The 26516-nt window shown below is 37.9% G+C and overlaps 1 protein-coding gene across 1 annotated transcript; it reads right to left on the bottom strand.

Annotated features, from left to right (window-relative positions):
* Positions 1–1443: 1443 nt before the first annotated feature.
* Positions 1444–21430, bottom strand: LOC145988289 (uncharacterized). The gene is made up of 3 exons (XM_083123152.1): positions 21301–21430; positions 9194–9264; positions 1444–3621 (listed from the first exon to the last, which is right to left on the bottom strand). The coding sequence occupies exons 1-3, from the start codon at positions 21316–21318 to the stop codon at positions 2808–2810; spliced, it is 903 nt and encodes a 300-aa protein (XP_082979278.1). The 5' UTR covers positions 21319–21430; the 3' UTR covers positions 1444–2807.
* Between the last annotated feature and the right edge of the window lie 5086 nt (positions 21431–26516).

Raw genomic sequence — 26516 nt, 5'->3', positions numbered from 1 at the left:
GTGTGTGTATATTGGGAAACTTTAGATTAACAATATTCAAAGCGAATTTCTATAGCTGCAATAGGGTCTTTACTAAATATGTTTAGAAAACATCACAAAATAGAATATAATAGAATCGCCTTTATTGAGTGGGCGTGAATCGGCCTCACGGGCCGCTCTTACAACCAGAGGCTTCCGCGCCCCTTAATTTTCTTCCGCACCTCCCCTTCAAAACTTATTTTCAACATTATGGAATGTTATATTACGTTATGCTATTGAAGTGATACCGCTATTGTTGGGTATGCGTGTAGTATGTCTCCAGATTGGAAGAATGTCTCCACATTGGTGTAGTATGTCTCCACATTGGAAGAATATAGGTGTGATATGTTGTATCTTTCAAGATCTTTATTTGTGTATCCTATTATTGTATTCAACAGGCAATCCATTGGTTCTGGAAGAGAAATAGCAACGGCTGTTGTCTTTCTTACGTCACCATTGTTGTAGAGAATTCTTTGTATTTTTTTTAATTCCGGTACCAGTGGCATTTTCGATAATTGCCTATTGCTCAGTATCAGTTGTTTCATGTTGTTTAATATTTTTATCATTTCAGATAAGAAACAGTTTTATCATCTGCCTACTTGTTCTTCATCTATTCTCAAAATCGCACTGCAACAAAAATTTTCGTTTCTTTCAGTAGATCATCGGGTTGTGCCCGGGAAATTATTTAACACGAGTTGTATTGAGCCGGTTGTTTTTGTTGATGTTGTTCTTGTTAATGCACAATTCTATGTAAGGGAAACAGTCTGATAATTACATGAAACTGACTACATTATTTCGTATATTTTCCACGTGTTATTTTATTTGCAAATAGTAGAACTTCAGGTTGATTAGCGATTTTTCTTTTACCCAACACATACAAATTGAACACTGAACAGTGATATCTGTGCATCGTGCAAAAAGTACAAAACGACAAAGAACTGTTTATCAACAAAATGTTAGATATTTACGGAAAGGATGAATCCAGTTTCTATTTAAATAGTGGGCTCAAGCCTGAACTTGGCACGAACGCCAAAGTATTTTCAATTCAAACAATGCAGGGTAAGGCTCCCCTGAGGTCAGTGGGGGGGGGGGGGTTCATTCCATTCTTTTATTGCGGTGACTATGAAAGAGTATCCGTAAAGTGCTGCTTTGTGCATGGGAATTGTGAGTTTGGTTTTCTGTCGAAGGTTAATTCGTTTTCCAATGCATAGAATGTACAAGACTCCTAACAATATTAATATTAGTTATTAGCTCTTGAAAGTCATTCATGACTTTACTTATATGTACTTATATATAGCCTATAGTTAATAGTCAATATCCGTTGTCAATATTCAGTTTGAAAGTAATGATTTGAGGCAGTGTATTTGGGCAATTTCCCGTTGTGAAAACAATAATCGACTTCTTTTCAACATCTTTATTTTTATGATCAAAATTGACACATAAAACATTATCATATACACACTATAATAAATTCAACACAATACACAACAGTACATATTTAAACTTAACAACTATCACAGTTTACTTACCCAATTATAAGTGCAATCATAGTTTTTGTTTGCCTATACGTATTGTATAGGTTACTATTAGTAATACCAGTCTTGAGCAAATATGAAGTGATCACGTAATAACAATTGCTGAAGTATATAAATAGACAAAATAATTGAATATTTAATTTGACTTTTCTAACATGTCCTATTTTTCAGATATCTAATCATAATCTCTCTGTTTGTGAATAAATTAATAATTGTTGATATGTTCCTGAACTTCAATATTAATTGTAATGTAAATTGATACAGATAAAACACGTTGTTTGTTAGGAGGGATTTTAAGGTGTAGGACAATGGAGATTTCATCACGTGTGTGGTAAAGAACTGTTTCGGCGCAGTATATCATAAATTGGAGACTTCAACATGTGTGTGGAACTCATAGAATATTTCAAGTAATGTGTGGATACTAACGTATTGAAAATTCAAACCATATGTTTCAGGAACTTCTTGGAAATTTCATTGAATGCGAAATGAAATTTCGTTGTTTAATGGCTTTCAGTTTCTTGTTTGAAAGCCATGTTTCACAGTGTATAAAGAAAACCTAGTAATGGAATTACGTTGAATTTATAAAATTAGAGGAAGATTATTTCCGCAACATCTTTGGCTGTTATGCATTTGAAACTTCGGAACGAGTCACAACTCTCGAAGCAGCCAATCAACGAAGCGAGCCGCTGACGTCATCTCAATCCAGAACCTATCGCTTAGCCACCTGCTCAGGCTCTACACGCCCACTAGGCTCGCTAGACAGACTCGCTCAGTCTGCTGGAGATGTTCCGAAAGTAATTGGACTCTAAAACTCTTTGATAATTTCAGCGTTATTCTTTACTAAAGTTAATCTTAGTAATTCTTATCACCTACTGGATTTCTGATCAAGAAAAGTTTCATGTAACTGAACTTAAACATGTCCCCTACCCCTGTAAAGTACAAGATACGTATAATGTTTCTTTGGATACACTCAACAAATACTTCTTTGGCTTAAATGCATACAGATTAGTACAGTAACATACCATCATGCGAGGAAAAGATGGTTCATCATTGGTTCAAATGGAGACAAAGGCTTCCTACAGAAGTCAATACTATTTTTTTTGTTCTTAACCTTAGTGTTGCGACTAGTAAGGTGTTTAAAGACAGTCTGAGGATGGTCCGTGTAGCAGATTATTCTGAAGCACGCGTAGGTTGGCAACCTTGCAGTCTGAGGTACAACTTGATAGTCTTATCTTCACTAGCTCCACCTAGTCGTTACTTCCTTCCCTTGCTCTGTTCTACTGGAGCAGCTGTCGTAAGAGATGCACCTCTTTCAGTCGTGTGACTGCTGCCATCCTCTGTAGACTTTGAATCCTCTGCATCCGCTTTGATGTCCAGAGACCCTGCATTGCGCACCTTTCTGTCAGAGGCACTGTCCTCCTCTTCTGAGGACGTTCCGCTCTTCTTCTGGAACACCACCATGGCAGCACCGTCCATTCTTTTGGTGATACCAACAAGCTCCCAACCGTGCTTGCGGTACTTCTTCGCTGCATTTTCCAGGAAGACATTCTCCGGTTCTGCAGACATATTGTCGTCGCTCTTCTCGCTCAAGAGTATGGACTTCTGAAAACCTTTACGGGACAAGAGATAAGACATCGAGTAGTTGTGGCTGGGAGTATCCTTAAGAGTGTGCAAAGGAATTATCGGCGTCCAGTCGCTCATGTTATTGACGTCATCGTACAGCTGGTTCAGTTTATACTTGTTCGAGTTGTGCAAGTCGTTGGCCGTGTCGTAGGACGAGTACGCATGCGCATACTTGTAAGCGTTGGGTTCCTTGTGCGGGTTCTGGGCTTTGGACCAGTGCGAGTACCCTTGGAGGCAATTGGTGGGTTGAGGCACGTAGACGAACGTGGGCACGCACTTGCAGAGCTTCTCGCACTTGCCGCTGTTGGGCGACACCGTCACTTTATGCTTTGTAGATGCGGAGATCTGCTGGGATGGTCCTCTCGCGACATCGTGATGCTGGGCTCTCGGTCGAAGATGGTATATGTGGCGAATGAAGTAAGGCACGTGGAGGATCATATGTTTCCTGCAAAACAAAGGACATATTGTTAACAAACAATATAGAGTTAAATTTCTTGATGTTGATTTGGATTAATTTTACTTCGATTTTCTGCTACTTTTTGTTAATCGCGAAGATGAGGATGACTGATTATATACTGAAATTCAACAATGGATACTCACAGAGAACGCCAATGCCCAGGTATTCGAACCCGGGATCCCTAGCGTCGTAGAGCGCTGTGCTAACGGCACGGAGGTCGAAAGGTGTTAGACACTCAAACGCCAACCTACAGGGTAACGATGCTCTGGCGTCTGAACCCACTGTGTTCTGTCCATGTATGTTTCTGGCTATCCCTATTCATCTTCATCGTCGCGATTAGCCAAAATGCAGCAGAAAGACCTCTCTGTCTCTCTCTCTGGCTCTCTCAAGAGAAAGAAAGAGAGAGAGAGGGGAAGAGAAAGAAAGACACAGAGAGAGACAGAGGAAGGGAAAGGGAACGAGAGAAGGAGAGAGAAAGATGTAAAATAAAACAAATTGAAATAAAATAAATAGGTTCTGCATTCTCTCTGAAAATAAATTTTACGTGTTTAATTCATTTATTTTTTTATATTATGGTTACATCTGCACATACGTTATTTTTACCCGTCACACAATATTGAGAACAGAGCATTATGAAAATTTAAAAAATCACTATTAGAAACTTCACTCAATTTTTAAAACTAGCACAACTACAGTTTCCTTAATAAGAATTAAAACAACACTGTCTCCGAGAATAAAATCTCCATACACTAGTCAAAATCTGAAGCTGTAAATGGCACACAGCAGACGTAAGGTTAAAGACAGGACAGACAACACAACCCCGCAGCGGATTATACTGTCTGTTGGTCCAGCGCCAGAGCCTTGTTAGCCTGCAAGACTACCGTCACCGGCTCGTACTACATGGAAGTAAGGTTCACGTTTGGGTGTCTTCTCAGGTCACCTTTTACACAAGCGTTTTACGTGTTTGAAATACTCCAACAATTACAATGTATAGCCTACTTATTTACGTGAACGTTTCATCAACATTGAAATAAAACTCTGCGGAACAACATTCCTTTGAAAGACAAGAAAAGCTAAGTGGTTTTTCATTGGATGGCGCTTGGTCTGCACATCAAGTCCCATCGCCACTGTTTTCTGGTTGTTCGATTTCCTTCAAATAGCTTCCCTCATGTCGCTCACGATCCTGGACCAATACCGAAATCTTGGAGCTCCCTCCGGGAATCGAACTTGGAACCGCTCGTACCAAAGGCAACAGCGCTAACTATTCGTCGACGTGCGATTTCAACTTTGACATAAAAATATTACAGTTTTTATGGTGATACTGTTGGTAAAACTGCTTGTATCTTGCATTTCACAAGTGAGGTGCTGTTCATTCCTGAAATCATCTTCAATTTGAGCAAAGGATTATTTCGCATGCAATAATGCATATTATATTACATATTCTCAGGCAGTATAATACATTCATCTAATGGTAGGTCATTGTAAAAGTTACAGAAATTATGTCCCATACGTTAATTAGCACGTGTCTCCAATCTGTATATCTCACAATTTCATTTAAGTTTTACCTTAGCAGCTATATTTTTCTCTTCAAAGCTCTTTACGAAATAAAATAAATATATCAGAAAAACATGTTGATTACTAACTATTTAAACATTTGGGTCTCGGAAACGTTTTGTTGACCAGTTATATATCTCGTCAAATCCCATGTCCGGAGTACATTGTTCTAAAATTGTAATTGACAATGTCCGTGGGGTTGTTATCGTCTTTTACTTGACTTGAATTTGTAATATTAATCCGCTACTTTCGTAAAGCAGAAAACTAAACATACCGAAAAACAATCGAACAGATGAACAATTTCTTCAAATACGAGTATTTTAGCCTTCTTCAGGAATACTTGCTACTACTTTAGAAAGTTTGCACTGCCATCTCTTGGCACTCAATCGAAACGCTGGAACAGAGGTTTCGCGATGGGTATGACATCTACTGGAAGTTACCATAATTTTTTCCTCTAGTGTGAAATTCGACTGGTGGCGGAGCTTCTGTGCTCCTTTCTTTTAGACGATTCACAGATTGTTTAGAACAGTTATAAATATTAGAATTCTATTGCACTGTATCATCTTTTCCTACCAGCATCCCTTAAAGAAGTCGCGTCTCGCTTGCCACTTCGGTCTGAAATCTCCATTATGTATAGAAGCTCAATATTGTATGGTTTAATATTGTGATAATGAAGGAAGAATATTTCATGTGTGTTTTAAAATTTTCCCCGAATTTCTATCAAATTTCATCCGTTTATGCATAATCGTGACAACTATTCAAAGATACTTTATGTTAATTATGATATCTTGGGAGGGGGGATGACGTTCCAATTCCCTCTACGAGAATTGTCTGTAGGAGGACGAAGAGACAACGAAAATGATGAAATGGAACTGAAAAAAATTGACAACGATGGTCGATTCAATTGCTCTTTCGCGGAATAGACATAGATGGCGGGCTTAAATTACTACAACAGTAAACCTGAAGTTTATAAATGTAAGTATATTGGCTATATGACAGTTACACAGATTATTAAAATAGTTTCTATTTATTTAACAAATGTAATTTGCTACAGAATGTTGGCATAGAATTGATAAGAATTACGCACTTTGCACAGTTCGCACAGTGTACTGACTTGAAAGTCACTTCATCTCGCATAAAATATTTGTATTGTAAGTTCTGAATCCTTGAATCTCCGTCTGAAATCGATCTAGTTGATTTATTATAACCACATATTTATGTATGAAACTGAAATCAGTTTATTTTGTATTATCTTTGGATATCATGGCATATAGACTCGAAAAATTCGTTTTTATTTTCCATATTTTTACATACATATTAGGTTTTGGTTCAAAATTTCGTTATTATTACTTACTATTTTCCATATTTCAGAAAATTTCGCACCATATACTCCATATGCGCGTAATAGTTACATGCCGTGTGACCGAAAGAGTTGGGTTAATTTATTGCGAATAACTGACAAATTTAAAATACAATTCTTGTTGAACGTAGATTTAGTCGATATGAATCCTTTTTAGGAGACAACAGAAATTCAAGTTCGAACACGTACAACAACTTTTTGTATTCATTGTTTTGGAATCAGAAAATGAAAACACATTTTGTGTTCTTCTACAATTAAAGTCAGTGTATGCATACTGTATTTTATGTAGCTCGTGTGGTGTCTAATATTATTAAAAAGGTAATTTTGGTGAAAATAACTAAATATGTATTTACTTAATTAGAACATTTTACTACATATAAATCTGTTTCCTGATTATAACCAACTATGGCTGTGCAGTGCTTCAGTAAATGATGGCATTTGAAAACACTAAAATTACTTCTCTTATGAACATTGAAATGCAATATAAAGGTTTGTCTTGCAAACTACTGTATCTTTCCTTAGGGGCAAATAAAAGAAAAGGCATACCTAGCAGTATTTTGTAAACCAGGGGGACTGTTCTCCATCCTTACCCATTTAATTCACATTCCTATTATATCTAGCTAGTACTTTGAGATATTATAGAAGTTGCAAGTGCGTGTGCCCAAAAAGATGTGGGGTAATATTTGGATTGTTGACTTGACCTATGTCACATTGTCGCAGGTTTCGATAAGAAACCATTTTGTTATAAAAGTATATGGGGAAACTAATTTTGAGTCTATCTGCCACTATGTCACTGACACATTCATAAACTTACTTTCACCAGAATTTTATCGAAATTTAGAATTCACATCGCAAGAAAATCACGTTTCTTGCTATGCTCTTTACAAAATATGTGCCAAGTATGACAAAATTAAAATAACATGTAAGATATTAACTTTGCATTATTTCGCGATTTGGAATGAATAAATTATGTACTTATCATTATCCTTTTTATCATTATAAGCAGTTTTGGACAACGATTAGTCTTTTTTCGGTGTTATTGCGAATTTGAAAATTAAGACATTTACATTTTGAAGTGGTTTCAGTAGCAGTTTCTTCAATAAAGAACAAACCAACGAAAGTTATTGTCGTTCAACAGCCCAAAATCTATAAAGAACCTCACGTTTTTTTCTTCTTTAAATAATTCGTTTGAGGACATTCAAGAGTGTCTCAGTGAAAACACTTATAGTCATAACGATTAACCACACTGTGGCAACGTTCGTCGCCTAATCAAGTGATCCTGGATTGGATACCCGGTGTAGGCACAAGTGGTTCGGATTTAAACTGTAGGTCCAGTCCCGATTATCCGTACTATGCCTAAAGTGGACATAAACAAATGTAAAACTCTGCCAAACTGAAATTTTCGAGAAAACTATTATGTTTACTGTTAACAAAATTCTCCATAATCACTTTTATATTTTCTACGTATTCAGTATCACGATTATATATTTAAGGGTTTATACAATGTAGTTCTTCTCATAACGAAGGTTTTATTACATCTTGTGGATATCGAGAACAAGAGTACAAAGGTAATTCATATTTATAATACGTTTAATATAAATAATTATATATAGTTAATAGCACTTTAGTAGAGAAGAAGGTCTAAATATGGGCGAAGGTTTAAATATGGGTTTTGGAATTATCAGCGCTCCCGGGTGCTGCAGCGTGGCAGAGACTATTGGAACTGGTTATCTGTCAAGGACAAAGCTTGCGGCGCCAATTCGCAAGAGAAAGTGGTGGTTAGTTTCGGCCTTGGACGCTGTTCTAGAATTGCGACCTCCAAAACTTTTTGCAGGTATGTTTTAACTCAGTGTTTTCTGATTTCTCATCTGCTTTGAATAGATTGTGATATTAACGGTACATATAACAAATGTGGGCTTTTATAATGCCATGATTTGTTTGTGAAATATGTACCACAGAGAGCGAAAATAAATTGAAGAAGAAAAATAGCGTGATGGTCTAAATATGGGCTATGACACGAGGTCTAATGTTGAGATCACATTTTCAACAAATATTTGGAACTTTTTCTTACTTTCGATTTTTTCCTTTCCGCGTGATTTTCAAAACAACAGATTATTCATAAATATGAATTTTATAATGTTTTAGCGATAAATGTCTGTTTTTTTTTAAATTTTAATTGCTTTTTGTGATATTGCCACTAGTAGCCCATATTTAGACCACAATTTTGAAATACATCATTTTACCATTTTTTGTAAATTGCTTCTTTTTTAAAAAAAAATGGAGACCTTTTATACTTTAGCATGCTATTACATTTAAGTATATATTTCATAGATTTGCATTTTAAGGGCAGGTTCTTAATATATTATTTTTTTCCTCCGAAAATGACAACATAAAAATGGGGGTACATATTTCGACCTTTTCCTCTATACATAGCAAATTACTCAAATTTACATAATATGCATAACGTAATGCTTTCCTCTGCATTGACTATAATTCCAAATTATTTTAATTTATATTATTTTTATACATTTTTCATTAATGTACAGTCATTATAAATTATATGTACTGACAATCACATTTATACTGATTTCACCAACATAGGACACTTTTAACTAAATTAATAAGAGAACTATTTTTCTTACTTACCCCATGGGACTAGGACTTGGTTCAGGGTTTGCTATGGCAATATCTACTGCAAATACTAGGGAGCAGATGACCTGAAATTTAAGAGATAAATAGAATAAGAATTCACCTCGCTTCATTATAAAAGTATTAACTTATACAATCAAATGTTTAGTTACCAGTTATAATGTTCCCTTGTGTACACAATTTCAGTACTACTAAATTCTGTTTAACTGCTCAAGGAGGTGTGAATCGTGGAAGCACTGAGGGATGCGGAAGGATGAAAGAAGGAAACAGAGAGAGAGAGAGCAGAAAGAGGTGCTGAGACATAGAAACAGTGGATAGGTTGATAGAAAATTATAGAAGAAAGAAAAAGTAGGAATAGAACGAGATTAAGAAATAGCTGAAGAATGCGAGATAGAAAGAAATAGGGAACACAGGAAAGGAGAGAGAAGAAAATAATGTGGAGTGATACAAAAGAAGAAAGATTTGATTCTTTTTTATTTTTGTGTTTTATGTCCACTTTGTGCACAGTAAGACCACAGACAAATCGGGACTGGACCTATAGTTTAAAGTGGGATCCGAACCACAATGTGCCTCCACCGGGTATCGAACCCGGGTTCTCTTGATTACAATGTGACGATGCTACCACTGCACCATCGGGGAGGCCCAAAGGAATAGAGAGAGACAGACATAAATAAAATGTGGATAAGTAGATAGAGGAATATAGGAGAGAGAAAGAAAAAGGGAGCAGGAATTGAAAGAGATTAAGAAACAGCCGAAGAATGCGAGAAAGAAAGAAATAGAGAAAGAGAGGAAATAACAAAGGAATGAGGAGTGATACAAAGGAAGAAGTAGAGTAGTAGGTAGAGAACAGAAAGATGTGCGAGAAAAGGCGGATAGGTAGATATAGAAATGTAGAAAGAAAAAGGAAGGAGACAGGGAAAGAAGGGGAGAGAAAGACAAGAACAGAGAGAAAAGTGAAGGGGGAGGTAGAGCAACAAAGTAAGAAAGATGAAAAGAGAGAGGAGAGGAAGGAGTGGAAGAAATCAATACCCTTGAGCGTGAGTCTGCACAACGAAATCCTCCGGCGCCGCTACTGCTGTAAACAATGGATGGACCTTCTCTTTATTGGCAACAATTACTAACACGAGTGAAACAATAGGAGAGCATGGAAACACCACAGAACTCGTGGTGCTTTACAGGATTCAGACACGCGAAGGTTTCTTGCCAGGTGGAGAAACGAAGGAGAAATTAGAGCGAAAGTCTTCAAGAGTGGAATGTGGTGTGGCAACCCTTAGCGGAGTCTCGCCCAGGCGTGAAATGAAATTTTACTCTCGCAGCTACCTCGATGTATGTGTGCGTGTTAATGACCGTCGTGCAACAGTCGACTCGCAGCAACAATAAGAAATTAGCAGGGGCTTGTAATTCTATACGCTGTCAATGTTATTAAGCTTGACGGCGTATTGGTCACAAAGGTGGGAAGTTCTGTTAACCGTCACATGCTTCGTTAGGGACGATATCGCATGCAAAAATAGATTGATTCGGTTTATTATAGTGAGCCTTTCTGTCACCTTTTGGCAAATCGCGACGGTGGGGATGAGTGATGATCTGATGGAAATTGATGAAGGGGCATTCACAAAGAACACTCATGCCCAGGCCGGGATTTGAACCCGGGATCCCTGGAGTCGTAGCACGCTGTCCTAACCACTCCGCCATGAATGTCAGCTTTGTAAAAATCGAGATTAGACCCTTCGAGACGAGACGAGACGAGACCTCGTAAAAATAGAGGCGAGACAAAGATTTAGTGTCATGGATTCTCGATTTCGTTAGGGACTTTGGTATCATTATTTTCCTAAACCAAACTGATTCAAATCTGCGATGTTTTTTTTTTCAGACATACCGTTCGGATATCTGGCTCATTATTTATAAATAAGTCGTATATGTTTTAAATAGAACTTACAAAGCCAATCCATTTGTTGGAACTTTGACCCTATGGTGTGTGCGTGCATATACGTATATTCAGGATAAAATTCAGGTTTCTTTCGAGGGGTTGTAGTGTCAAAGCAAGGCATCATTATGAAAAGTTGGGCCTCCCCTATGGCGCAGTGGTAGCGTCGTCGCCTTGTAATCAAGGGGTTCGATACCCGGTGGAGGCACAAGCTGTTCGGATCCCACTTTAAACTGTAGGTGCAGTCCCGATTAACCTTACTGTGCATAAAGTGGACTTAAAATCCCCCAACCCAACTCATTATGAAAAGTTGTTTGCGTGAATGGCCTCTATACGATGTGAAAGTTTATTCCATGACAAGCTGCATTTCTTATCAATACAGTTGCGGACACTTGTAGCTTGTAACAGGATCATTGATTCGGAATTGTATCAAACAACCCAAACGTTAAAGTGATTGAATTATACAGGGTGTTCACATGAACTTCCCTGCTTTCAAATTACAATTGTGAGGAAACTATTCAACATAGAGCCTTGCGGTTTGCGGCATCATGTAAAGCAACTCAAAAAGTTTTTCTCTTCTAATGTAGTGCACTTTGACGTGGGCTCCTTCGACCCCTTTTTCGGAACCCCAGATACGAACGTTGTGCCGATTAACCTTCCCAGATGTGTGGAAGGTTGCTTCGTCACTGAGAATAACATTCCTCAGGTAGCAGGAGTTTTGCTGGATTCGACACAGCTTTTCAATACCAAACTGTTCCGCGTCTTGTTGCTGAAGCGCCTGAACAATTTTCACTTTGTATGCATACAGGCGAAGACGTTTAAGCAGCACCTTGTGAAATGTTGAGCGTAGGACGTTCAGCTCTCGTGACGCTCTGCGAACCGACTTTGACGGGCTTCTCTTGAAGGCCTTGCTTATCAACTCTCCCGTTTCATCAGATGTACATTTTCTGCCTGTCGGTTAACACTCACAGTGGCTAGAAACTTGTCATATCAAGCCTTAATTGTTTATACGTCAGGTGTCTCCCGTTCGAAGGCACGTCTGAAATGCATTTGACTGAAATTTTCCATTTCGTTTCCGCATACCACAGCACGCACTGCTCTCTCTCTCTCTCTCTCTCTCTCTCTATCTCTCTCTTGTCCTGACGTCATCGGTCATCGTTGCTAATTACTCAACACACACACATACAAAATGTTGCATTACATGATGCCGCAAACCGCAAGGCTCTATGCCAAATAGTTTCCTCACAATTGTGATTTTAATCAGGAAGGTTTCATGTGGACACACTATATATTGAGGAAGGTCCTTTGAGACAAAGACACTACCAAGTTTGCACGGTACAAAATTAGTGTTAAAATTACACAGAGTCCTCTCGGAAGATCCACATGACATTTTGGTCAACATTAAACCTCAGTGATGTTAAAATAACACATATAAATTGTTGTATTATCGCTCTTTTAATACCACCGAGATCAAACGTTGATCAAAATTTGATGTAGACCCCCTGAGACCACTGCCTGTGACACTTTAACACCAGAGTTTATTCAGTGTACAGATTTCTGCATCCGGGTCAAGAAATGAATTGGCACCCATTACCATTGTGTAACCTCTCAAAGATGTTATGAACTAACCCAAATTATCGATTATCAAGATATAGATGGCGTGTAATCTGATCATATTTTGATCGTAGAATTTTGACAGCAGTAGTTCAGAAAAGGTTGTTCAATATCAATATGATTATTTCCTTCGGTGTTTCTCTTTTAAAGTGTGACGTGTACAGGTTGAGTCAAGAGTCAGGTACCTTAGGACAACTTACTTGTCAGCGCAGATAGCGACAAACGGAAAGAGGCGAAAATTGTTGGAAGTATGTAAAAAGTTGTTACGAAGATGACTCTTCTCTGTCGGTGGAGAATAATATAATCTCCAGCAGAGATGAAAATTTTACTTTTGTTTGTTGGGTAGGGGGATCCCCCTCATTAGTTCTCAGCCTGGCAATACTTTTACAATAATTACATCTTAACATTATTCTCCAATTTTGTCCATTTACTATTTTCAGATCACCCCTGCATATACTATTGCATTGGTCATTGTTCGTTAATTTTAGTATTAGTAAGTCTTGAGATCTAGGTGCGATCGTCTTTCAAAGCAGTTGCATTTAACCTGATATTAATACGTAAGTACAATGTGACTTTGTATGTGCTGTTGTCCTTACATTTCTGCTACTAGATGTCACTAGCTTCAAATTTACTGAATGTGCAGAAAATTTCATTGAACTGTCTTCAAAAGTTAAATGAAAAATATAATTAAAGGGTTGTTAATGGTATATAAATAACTGAAGTATATGAAATAAACTTTCTGCATCACAAATGATTCTTCCCCTTCAGAAGTTAACATTCACATTCATGTATCTCTTTTAGTTACGTACAAATACTAGGAATGTGTTTAAGAAAGTTGTGAGGAAAATTTCATTTGTATGTTTGTATGCAATTTTTTTTTGAGAAAGTGGAAAGGTATTGGCCTTTACACACACGTTTCATACCTGTGGGTCTCATGAACCTATGTCGAGCCGTTCTCGACACCTATGCCACATTATTTGCATTCTTTTTCAAAATAAGAACAAGAACCTAACTTGACATATTAAAGATGCTATTGAAAGACTACAGAATAACAAAGCATGTGGCATTGATTTCATACCAGCTGAGTTAATTAAATATGGTGTGAATTTGTTCTTACGTCAAATTCATAAATTAATTTGTTTAATGTGGAATAAATAAGAAGTTCCTCAACAGTGGAAAGAATCCATCATCGTTTTGACGTTTAGAAAAAGGTGACAAGACGAACTGCAATAATTACCGTGGAATTTCTCTCCTGAAAACATCACATAAAATATTATTTAACATTTTTTAATAAGACTTACCCCACATGCTAATGAGATTATAGTTGATTATCGGTGTGGATCTAAATTTAAGAGATGAACTGTAGATGGAATTTTTCACATAAGACAGACACTTGAGAAAAAATTGGAATATAATCAAAATGTCCATTAGGTATTCATTGATTTAAAGAAAATAACATATAATTCGGTTAAATGAGGTAAATGATATAATATATTAGAAAAGGCTTGTTAATATGATAAAAGTATGCAACAGTGAAACAGAAAATAAGATTCGTGTGGGTATTAATGTGTCTGACAAATTTACAATTCACGATGGGTTAAGACAGGGAGATGCATTATCTCCATTGCTCTTTAATTTTGCCTTAGAATATGCTGTTAGGAAAGTAAAAGAAACTAATGAAGGACTAAAATTAAATGGCTGACTCAGTTGTTAGCATATGCAGATGATGTAGACTTACTACAGGATGATATAAATACTAAGAATAGTGCTAAAATGTTTTTTTAAAAGCAGCTAAAGAGATATGTTTGGAAGTTTGCAAAGAGAAAACTAAATATATGCTTTCAGGTCGAAACGAAGTGTCAGGTAATCATCAAAATGTAATTATTGATAACAACTCGTTTGAATCACTTTCCAAATTCAATTACTTAGGAGTAATACTAACAAATGAAAATGGTGTTTAAGAGGAAATGAAAAGCATACTTATTCAAAAAATGAATGTTACTTTTCTCTTCATAAACTTTTATCTTCTCATGTAATATCTAAGAAACTAAAAGTTAAAATATACAAGACAGTAATTTTGCCTGTAGTACGTATTTATTATATGGATGTTAAACTCTGCCCCTTATATTGAAAGAGGAACATGAATTAAGAGTATTTTAAAATAAAATTGTTAGGAAAATATTCGGTCCTAAAAGGGATGAGGAAACGGGTGAGTGGAGAACTTTACATAATTTAGAACTGCATAATTTTTATTATGTTCGGATATTATTAGAATAATTAAAAATCAAGAAGGCTTAGGTGGGCAAGGCACGTGGTACGAATGGGAGAGCAAAGAGAAGTTTACAATATTCTTGTTGAATATGTTAAGAGACCTGTAGGAAGGGCAAGACGAAGTTGGAGGGATAACTTTCAGATGGACCTAAAGGAAATTGGTATGGATGGAAAAGATTGGATGGACCTTGCCCAAGATAGGGACAGATGGAAGGCTTGTGTTGCTGCAGACATAAACCTTCGGATCTAAGAAGGCTAGAGAGTGAGAGTGATTTCAAAATAAATTTGAGTGACTTAACAGCAACATTTTTGAGATAGATAATAGTTTCACTGCTATAGAATTCGATTAATTTCGATTTGACAGATAAACTAAAAGTGACAATGCTGTACAGTAATAAATTATTGTACATTGTATGGTAACAACCATATCGGGGTCAATAGATTCGTCACAACGGAGAAGTGTCTGTGACTGTATCTCATCCATTCAAAAATGTTTCTACCAGGAATCATACCCGGGACCCAAATGATTACAAGACAATAGATAAAACTTTAAATAAAAACTAAAATGGCTATGCCATTGCCTTAACGTGCAATGGGGTAAGCTATTTTTTAAGAAGTAAAAACACCAGCTAAGGTGAGGATTGAGGTGGGGTGTTTTTTTGAGAGAGCGCATATATCATGTCGCATGGAAGTTTATATTTGGGAGAAAATTTCGTTTCGTTACCTACTTCTCCATGTTTGTTGGGAAAATAGATGGCGCTAGGACCTTTAATGCAAGAAAGCTAGGCTTTTTTATATTTATAACATAACAGCTTTAAAAATTGTGACAGCGTATTATTATTATAATTTTCTTTGCGGTAAGACTGTACTTACATTTGTATGATTGATATGCGTCTTTTATAACAATACGGAGCAGGTTTTGGCCGTACACACATTAAATGTATTATGTTAATACTTATCTAATATATTGTATGCTAATCTATAAGCAAAATATAGATTTTTAGAAAGGTTGTAAAACAAACAGAAAAATGTCAAGCTTTATAACTAATTTACGTAAGCATCTAAGAATATAGTTGGTGACTGGTTTAAAATTACTTTGGAAGTGCAGTAAAGATACTATAGTTGTAGTTATACGTATTACATTTTTGACCCTAAATGAGAACACAGCTTTTTATTGAAAGGTGCACTAAAATAAACTTATAGTTTAATTTTATTAACATTTTTTGTTATTACTATACTATTGAGATCAAATCACACCCTCGCACCCCCCCCCCTCGTTCTCACCCCCGGCATTACCCGTTATTGGAAGGCGTAAAAGTAGTGGACTGTCCACTCCCTTCAACTTGTAAGAAGGTGAAATTAGTTTTTGGCACTCAGTGATCGGTCCTGTTAGGTGATCGTCTTATAATCTCGTTGTCGAAGGTTTCGGTCTTCACCTGAGCACGTTTGCTCATTTGTGACGTCACCTTGAACATTTTCGTCTGATCAACATCATCCATCCTCATCGTTTTGAGCCGGCACCTGTGGCGGAGTGGTTAGTTAGCACATCGCGCTACGATGCCAGGGGTCCCGGGTTCAAATTCTAGCCTGGGCATGGATGTTTGTGAATATCAATGCATCAATTTCATCATATCATCACTCATCCCCATCTTAGAAAGTTAGCCAAAAGTGGCACAAGAAGTAAAAGTACAATAAAGCAAATCGATCAATCAATCATCGTTACGATTAGCCCATCAAATGGAAAAGTGACGCAATAATTGTAACATGCAAATACATCTAGTTGTGGTGGTAAGGACAAGCACTGGTGTACGGTAGAACTGATTGGCCTACAGCCCTTCCCAAAATTTTGAGAAAATATAAATTTTCAAAAAAGTAGTAAAGAATTCAGAAAAACCAAAGTGGTAAATGAAAATGTCCTTAAAATAACCTATACCTGCCGCAAAATTAGTTTGGTATTGAGAGCTGAAGGAACACGCGTCACGGTGTTGCCATATCATGCGGTATGGTACGGTACGCAGTGCAGCCGTCTGACGCTGTGTCGAGGAAAACGTGTTATGAAAAGGAACAATGATGAAATGTGTTATTGTTTTTCGAGGAAAACAGAATAACAATGATGAATGTGTTATTGTTTTCTCTCTTCATTTCCATCTCCCTTACAACATGAACGAATTAACGAAACAAGCATTGTTTACAGGTTACCTTTTCAATCCATTCTGTATATACACTTTCAATAATCATTTCTTTCCGAAGTCACTGTTAAAGTCTGCCCGTCTTTCAATTATACCGCAACTGAGTCGGTGGGGCGTCTTACTTTCACGTGTGAGACCCGCGGTGGTTTGTGGAACTTTTCAAATATCCCGAGCGGCTCAGGGGTCGACTCAGCCCAAGTGAGTACCTGGGGCAAACCTGCGGTAAAGGCGGTTGGTGAACCACATCACCTCCATAATATGGCCTAGGTCGAGGTCGAGAATGTGTGGAGCTTTACCTCCACATCCCCATATGCCTACATACTTTACTTTATTTTGCGTCCATTATTTTTTTTTTTGTATGAGAATCCCAGATATTTTATGACTGTCCTTAAAGATGTTTCCCCACCTTGAAAAAATGCCGAATCTTTCAACGAAACTCGCAGTTTCCCAACAGTGGGATAATCTTTCCTCCTATAATAAGAGTAAATATGGCGACGAATAGCATCTTGCTGAAAGGTATCTAAATTTGTCACGCGTTTATTGATATTCCTCTTCTTTCCTGGGGTTTCCAATTTTGAAGCCTCGCATTTATTTATTTATTTCTACCACATTATATTTTTCTTTCCCTATGGTAACAATAGTGTTCTTAGACACGCCGAAAGCAGCAGCAGTCCTGTCCAGAACTTTATTTACAGAAATGATTGGAGCCCCATTGTTTTTCTCTTGCTCAAATTATTTGCGCTCAGAACAAACCATCTCCCGCGTTTGTCCTTTGAGAAGAATTCCTTTTTCTTTTAGTGCATGGCCTCTTTGGTACATTGTCATCTCGAGTATTGCCTCCTGTGCTTGACATTCTTCACACAAGCTCACGACACACTCAAGAACACAGAAAATTATGTACAAAAAATAACAACTAAAACAACACGCTATATACAACCAAGAATACTCTAAATTCAATAAACACTAAACAACGGACCGGTTAAAATATCACAGCAACGCAACAAACAAACAACACGTCCTCTCCCAACAACATGAAATCTGATCACAGGAAAAATCGCCCGATAAGCGGCAACACCGAGAAAAACGTTTTCTGTTGCTAGGTAACCAGGGCTTGGGTGAAGCACTGGGAAGATTTTGATTGGCTCGCATGCCAGCAACCCACCCTCCCGCAGTGCCGTAGACCCGATTTCAACACGTGCTTCCCAAGCGTCAATACCAAACTAATTTTGCGGCAGGTATAGATTACCATCTTTGTATTTGCACACCTTTTAAAACTAAGGTTAAAAACGCTAATTATGAAATATTTCAATGTGATCCCGCCCTAAAGCTCAGGTATGTACCAGGTGGCCAGAATAAAAGTTACCAAACTCAGAGCCCTCTGTAGCCTGTTTGAGGCATCGTAGAACTCTGAAATTTGGTGAATCCACTATACAGACCATGGGGAAGAGGATGGCGATAAATTTTCCGCCACCAGGTTGAAATGTGGCGCTGTACTTCCATGATGGATTGTAAAAATAATCACGTTAAGTGATTTAGCTGAGTTATTAATTAGAAAGACATTTGTTAGTGGCAAAGTTATTAATAATTAAACATGCTTATTCTATATATATAGAGCTATATCTACTCAAAACTCAAATACTGCATTTCGAGAGAGCAGTTGTGACAACTGTTTTGAAGGCCATAGATGCAATGCTCTCTCAAAACGAAGTGTTACAAAAAGTATACATATCTGTATTTATAATGTAATTTTTTGCCGCTTTTGACTAATCGCGACGATTAGGATGAGTGATAATATGATTAAATTTATGAAGAGACACAAAGAAAACATTGTCACCGAGATTTGAACCCGCGACCTTTCGGTGGCGAGATCGAAAGTGACCACTTAATGTACTCGGTCAACTAGTAGAAGTACTAGGCAGTGGATAATGTCTAATTAGCATCACATCATACTTCCTTCTTTCGTCCTGCTTTCCATTCATTTACTTGTTAACTGCAGTATAGCAAACCAGCAACTATGTTAATATACTTTCAGCTTGTGTTTGGATGTTATAATGCAAACTAGAATCCCTTTGAATTGCTGAATTCATATTTTATGATATACCAGCTGATTATCCGGCGTTGCCCGGATATTTATTTATCCCAATCTTGTATAATACAGGAAAATAATGAATTCTAACTATAGTGTAAAATGTAACTAATTTTAAATGTGATCGTGAATGTCACCAATTAGCTTAGCGACTCCGAAAACTATGGATTCGACACTAATCTAGGTAATTTGTGGCATTTTATTTTTCACCCCCTCTCACCCCTATGCCGATAGGTGATGAACTTGGAGTTGAACCGCATTGGGGGTGTCACGAAAACTATGGATTCCATTCGCAACACAGCCTGGGCCTCCCCGATAGCGCAGTGGTAGCGTCGTCGCCTTATAATCAAGGGGTCCCGGGTTCGATTCCCGGTGGAGGCATATAGTGGTTCGGATCCCACTTCAAACTGTAGGTCCAGTCCCGATTAGCCTTACTGCAAATCAATCCAATCAATAAATCCAATCGCAACACAGCCTGAATGTCAGACAGCCCGAGAAACACTATCGTTGTGCTGATTGCATAGAGTCACATGTCTGTGCGGAATCGGTGGTTCTCGATTATGTTTACATTTCACCCTTTCCCACCCCACCCCTAGGGGTGCCAGGGGTGTCTTACTTCCACAGTAATTATTTTCAGATTGCAAGTGATACACGTACTAAGTTTGGTTGAAATTGCTCCAGGCGTTCGAGAGATATGCCGGAACAAACAAATATACACACCCACACACACACACACACATCAACACACACAAACTTACTTACACACATTCATTTTTAAATATACTTATAGAGATTCTCAGTATTTACCCTTCCATAAATACATCCAAAGTATCGCTGTTTAGCAAAATAATTTCAAATACAATTTACCAGATTTTCTATTTTTTTAAATAGATGGTGAGATACGTCAAAAGATAAGTGACACCATGTTATGAATCGTAACTCCATCTTCCCGTTACTAAATACATGGATACTTCATTCACAAAACTGTGAATTTTTTATCCCTCTCCCTATGTATATCAGGTAAAGCAAACCCCTGCGCTTTGCCAACATGCCATGAAGGCATTTGAGGAGATGTGAAGCTATAGGGTCCCACTCATTCACAATGTCGGTGGAAGTGATGTGATCAGAACCATGCTCCGACCGCCTTTATCCTCCATACAATGGTTCTCATTTATTAGAGGCTGGATGAGCTGTACGTGAAGAGCTATTGCTGGAAAAATTCACACCTGAAATCACGCACTCCCGGAATCGAACCCAGTTGTCCCGTTTGTCAGTCCGATACCCTGCTTGTGTTTCAATGCAGGACTGAATTGTTTTATCTAATTGTGTAGTTTATGTGTGAATCATGTTATACAATTTGATGGTTTTAAGGCTCAAATTATCTACACAAATATCTGTAGCAACGCAGAAATTACTTCCAAAACAAGAAGCTGTATGTGTGTATCTCTTAAGAGATGTAAAAGGGAAGGTTTTCCCCCTGTATGTTGCACCCTACCATGATGGCACATATCAAGTGTGGTACATGAGCTCTACACATTCTTGATCGTGATCATAGTGGAGGTGATGCGATCAGCATTAAGATCTGTCCGCTTTTATCCATTGCCGAGAGACTGGGTAAGTCCCAGAGCTGCTTATGAATAGAATTAACACAAAACTTCCCACCTGCGATAATCCACTCCGGTGATCGAACAAGAGTCTTAATCATGACAGTAAAATGCCCTTACTGACTTGGTCACCACGACTCATTTTAAGAGAAGGAATCCTTATAATTGGTTCCAGTCCGTATGGCGTCTGACTGCCATGCGAGAAGCCCAGGTTTGATTCCCGAGATATGTGATCTCAGGTGGAAAATTTTCAGACCATAAGGCAGCCCTGGAGTACCTAGGTGCATACCTGGACGGTAAATGCGACCGGAGCGTGGTGCTGGTCATTTCACTTCCACAAATTTCCGACATCCTTAATGTGTGGAGCCTCCGTGGTGTGCAGGTGAAGGCAAAAAAAAACTTTCCTAGTTACTCACTGTCAATATTGTTGTCATCTTGAACTATTGTCGCAACACCGAAACTCTTAAATCAGTCTTCAATCTGCAACAATGCAGCACCAACAAAGACTGATCTTCACCTTACTGAGAATCAACTTGAAGTGTGTACAAGAACTCAACAACTGTGAATTTTATTCCCTTCTAACCATATATATTAAAAAGAAATCTCCTCTCGTATTTAACTGTGGTACAATGACGTACCATACTTTTTTATCTTCCAGCACTGAAACAATATCCCTGTGTAATTGTGTTATGATGGTTTCTTTGTCAAAAGCTCCGTGAACCATGAACTGCACCACGCAACGTCCAAGTGTGAAGTTCGCGTAATACAACTCCATTATCTAATAGCCAGGGCTATAAACTGTCATTGTTGAAGTTAACAATTGCCTGCGTCATAAACCTTTCTTTGTTTCATCTCCAGTTCTTGCATTATCAGAGTTTTGTGAGCTTCGAGTGGAAAAAAGCAGTAGTGTGTGTTTTCAGAAGGGTGTTGTGCATTTTTCTGCATGTCGATGCCAAACAAACACCGTTTTTTTTTCTGGACGCCCCGAGTTTAGCTCGCTTCTATCTTCAGCATCTTGTCCTGTGGTGCGTAAATGCACGCACATGTCTGAAGAGGAGTTCATGTCATTTTCCAGGCACGTTCGTGCTCCTTTGGCGGATGCTGTGTTAATGAGATCGTAATTGCGTTCTATGAGAGTGTTTAGGTCAAATTCTTTCATATTAGAAGCATGAGCCCCTCTTGAGCAATTATCATTGTTGGAAAGTAAGAATTGTCGTCAATATAAGCTAAAAAATAAAGCAACACTTTCTGATATATTGTTGAATGATAACACGTGCCAAAGGATTTGAATGGTTAGTACATAATAATGACTATAAAAGCATATTCAGAACTGCGACGCCAAAGAAGGGCGAAAGGGGGCCACCTAAAATCAGGTTGGCTCACCCTGTAAAAATGCAATAGGCAGATTTTGGAATAAAAATTAACTATAGGTGTATTGGTAATGATAATGGATATGATGAGAAACCTTAGAAGTTTGGAATCCAGGATCTCTGGTTTCGGAGCAACCTCTATTAAACCCTGGATCAAAGAAGTATGTACATAACATTTAACACCTTGGAATTTTTATTGCTTCTTTCTGCTCCAATATTTAAATCTCCAGTTATTGTTTGGGTGACGTAATATCAATGTTAATATGAAATGTATATGTTTTTAAGATGTGGCTAAGCCCGGTCCTCGAAAGCCATCCACTGTCCATCCCCTCCAACAAGTCTTATCTCGCGCCGTCACTACTACATGTTGATTTCCCATTTATAATTGGAAAGTTATCCATTAAGAAGTGAAATATGTCATTAATCGATTAAGACCAAACACACTTTATTTTAACTTCGCATTTCTTCCACATTTGACTAATCGCGGAGGTGAGGATAAGTGATGATATGATGAAATTGATGAAGGGACACTCACAAAGAACATCCATGCCCAGTCCGGGATTCAAACCCGGGACACACATATATGCGAGGTGATAGTGAAGATATTTGACAATTATAATATGATATATCTTTCTTCTCATAAATCGCATCATCATCTTGAAACGCGTTCACATACGTAATACAATATCAAACCAGTAATTCTGTTTGTGTAGCTTGTGTGAAAATTTTACAACAGTAGAACGGTAGAACAATCTTGTACTCTTCTGCTCCTTAAAACCTTTTTAGTTGCTAGTGAATCGAAATAGAATTCCTCCTCATGCCCGAGCTCATGGGCATCATGATGGTAATGCACAAAACTGAATGAGCATTTTGTATTTTAAATTTGAAACCACAGTGGTGTCGAGCGAGTTAAGTGGTCCTCTTACGATCTCGCAACCGAAGTTCCTGGGTTCGAGTCTTGGCCTGGGCATGGATTTTCTTTGTAGGTGTTCCTTCGTCAATTTCATCTAGTCATAAATTATCCTCTTCGTCGCGATTGTATAAAGATGGCAGATTCCTGGGAAGGATGATCTAAGGTTCCTGCAAGAACAGGCTCTGGAGTTCACCCAGTCTCTAATAAGTGTGTATCTAGGGCGAACCCTTTAAGGAAATGGCCGGAGCGTGATGATGACCACAGCACATACAATAATTGCTGAGATCGTGAACGTCTGGGTTCCCTATTTTTACATCTTCCAATGTTTCTTCATGGCATGGTGCAGTAAGTACTGTCAACTTAACCTTACATTGTCTGTGGCAGTCAGGTATTTAAAAGCATGAACGTTGCTATGGTAACTAGAAGAGTTATTGTTATGGTTGATAAAGCGCAATTATGAAGACTTAATTGCCGTGTGCTTTATTTTATGCAAGATGCATTCCAAGTAACTTAACAATAAAAACAACTGAATACTTTTAGAGTTTATTTTATTAGCACTAACCATGATACAACGCATACACAATGTGAGTTTTATTACTTAGAAAGTGACAACAACTGTTAACATCAAGATATACTAGCTGATACCATCGATCATTTGCCTCTTCGGTACAGTAATCGCACAATCTCTCGATCTGAGAATGCTTATTTTACTGTATACAGAATTCGCACATTACCTACCATTACAATGCTGTTGCTGTTAACGTGTTGCTCTAATAACTTGATCGTGAAGCCCTATGCAGTTGTAACTTGCATTGCAGATGGTCATTCGTTGATACGTACAGTGGTATCCATGAGTATTACCGTGCAAATTGTCCATGACTATTTTCATTAATTTTCCTCTTACATCCTATGTGTTTTTAAGCGATAGATTTTTATGTATGCTGGTGTAGAAGTTGTCAACAGTTTGTCTTGAGCTTTCTTTTAGTTCTTGAAGCTCTTATTGGGTCAAATAAAGTTCACGAACTTGGTGATGGACAATTTGCACGGTAATTCTCATGGATCCCACTGTACGTCCTTTCTCATTGTACAAATATGGTTCTTGCTGTTGATTTGTTTTGCAATCTTTCTAACTGAGAATGAGATTGATATTTTGTATCTAAGTATTTTAGACTGTGTCTAATGACGTCAGTGCCTAAGCGTATGCATATGGGAACTCAGTTGTATACAGTGATCACCATAGTTAATTTTTGTGTTGAAAATATAAAGTAGGGAGAATGGTTAAATGCTATATATGTGATAAGATAAATTGTGAAAAATGAAGTTTTGGCACAAAGATTTCTGTGTTATACAAATAATTATTGCACGTGTTAGGAAGTGAAGTGTATTTTAATTCCTTAAATGTGTCTTGATTCTATTTAAGAATCATCGAAGTTAAGTGATCATCCATGAGTTAAGTGATATCTACTACAGTTTGGTCCAAAAAAATATCCCCACCCAAAGGTTATATTGAAGGTACATGAGAATGAAAACTAACCTAATTCTTTTGAAAACAAGGACACAGTATTTTATTGTTATTTTATTATTGGATTGAAACATCTTATTATACACTAAGTTTTATAACATATCACTCCGCTCCAGGTTACGCATTTCCCTGTGCCATGAGGCACGTAGATGTAATGACTATAATAGCACCACTGTTGAGCGAATTTTACCCTTAGCGGTTTCCTCCATTTATGAAAGGCTGAGTGTGTATCCCGGATCGACTTATGTAGGGATATAGATGGAAAAATTCCCACCTAAGATTAACGACCCTGAGAGTCGAACCTGGGCTCCTGTCTTGTGGTCACAAGCTCTTATAGAACACAAAATGTTGTGACAAATTGCACAAAAATTGAAAATATAATGGATAGCAGAAGAAGAAAATTGATGATAAATAGTGTAGAAAAATACCACCTTGTTTTCAATAGAATTAGGTGAGTTTTCATTCTCATGTGCTTTCAATAAAACCTTTGGGTGGAAATATTTTTTGTTTTCCTTGTGTTCATAAAATTATGTAGTATCTTTGGTGTTTAAGAAAAGAATGTTTCACGGTTTTGTTGGTTCAGAAACAATTAGTTCGAGGACTTGCTTTAAAATTGGAGAAGAGAATCGCGGTTCCAATTCAACCTTGAGTAAAATTGTGGAGACGAATATTCTGATATGGTTGAGCCAGTGGATGATTGTCATGTGTTTGGGCCACATCTTCAATGACAAATATATTTCAATTTTCCTGTTGTTATAACGTCATCAAAACAAGGAATTTTCCCATCATGTGCAAAACTTTCATTTTCTTTTTCCCACGAAATTTACCTATTAAGTTTTAACAGCCCGCCTCTGTGGTCAAGTGGGTTAAGTAGTTGACTCGTACCACGGAAGTTCTCAGGTACAACTGCCGGTGTGGGTATGCTTGTTCTTTGTGAGTGTCCATCAATTTTATCACATCCCTCATCCTCATCGGTGGGATTATCCAGTAGTGACAGAAAAGGGACGCTAACAAAAATACATTTTTTGACAGGATGGGCCAAAATGAATGTATACCCTGTTTCATTTATCTCTGGAGCAAGGCCGCGCAGAGCATCAGAAAAGGGGAGAAAATCGAGCGAAGCAGTACACGCTGCTACAAAGGCTGGTAACTGTAGTCGCTTACCCCACCTCCCGCCTCCACACAATCCAGGTCCCTTTCACGTGTTCATTGTAGGAACCGTCTTGCATCACTACTTGCGCAGAGACTTGTTTTCGTTCGCCTGCTCCAGATATAACTGGGACAGGGTATAGATAGGTCATATCTAGATGCAGTAAATGAATATTTTGTTCCTGTGATCATATTCGTATGTTTTCAGACAATAAAATCATAAAAATGATATAGTTCATACAATGGCCCATTTCGATTAGTCTAGGCTATTTCGGCTCCTAGTGCCTATGGGTGCATAAAACGTTTCAAAAGAGGGACCAAATAATGTTTCAACTGCGAAGAGAGTGTTTTTGTGCCTCTATATTTTCTTTTCCCCACAGGTTGATTCAGGGAGCACAGAAAAGTGCTCCTCCTGCATTTGACAACTCTAAATTAGCAATAAATATACAGGGTGGCTCAATAAGTCACTTAACACCCTCAGTACAAGGCCACTGCGGCATGAAATTTGAAATTGGCGATGACCAATCATTGCCTGGCCAAGGGGGAACCACATTGACGACACCCACACGGTCGGCGGCCATATTGATGTAAAAAAAAGGTAAAGTGTTCCCCTGTGCATAGCACCACGCCATGAAGGCGTATAGGGGGTGTGGGGGTAACGCCTCACACTTTCTTGAT

Source organism: Lepisma saccharinum, chromosome 5, assembly GCF_977018435.1.
Source record: "Lepisma saccharinum chromosome 5, izLepSacc3.1, whole genome shotgun sequence".
In the NCBI taxonomy this organism is placed as follows: domain Eukaryota; kingdom Metazoa; phylum Arthropoda; class Insecta; order Zygentoma; family Lepismatidae; genus Lepisma; species Lepisma saccharinum.
This window is presented reverse-complemented; position numbering and strand designations above follow the sequence as displayed.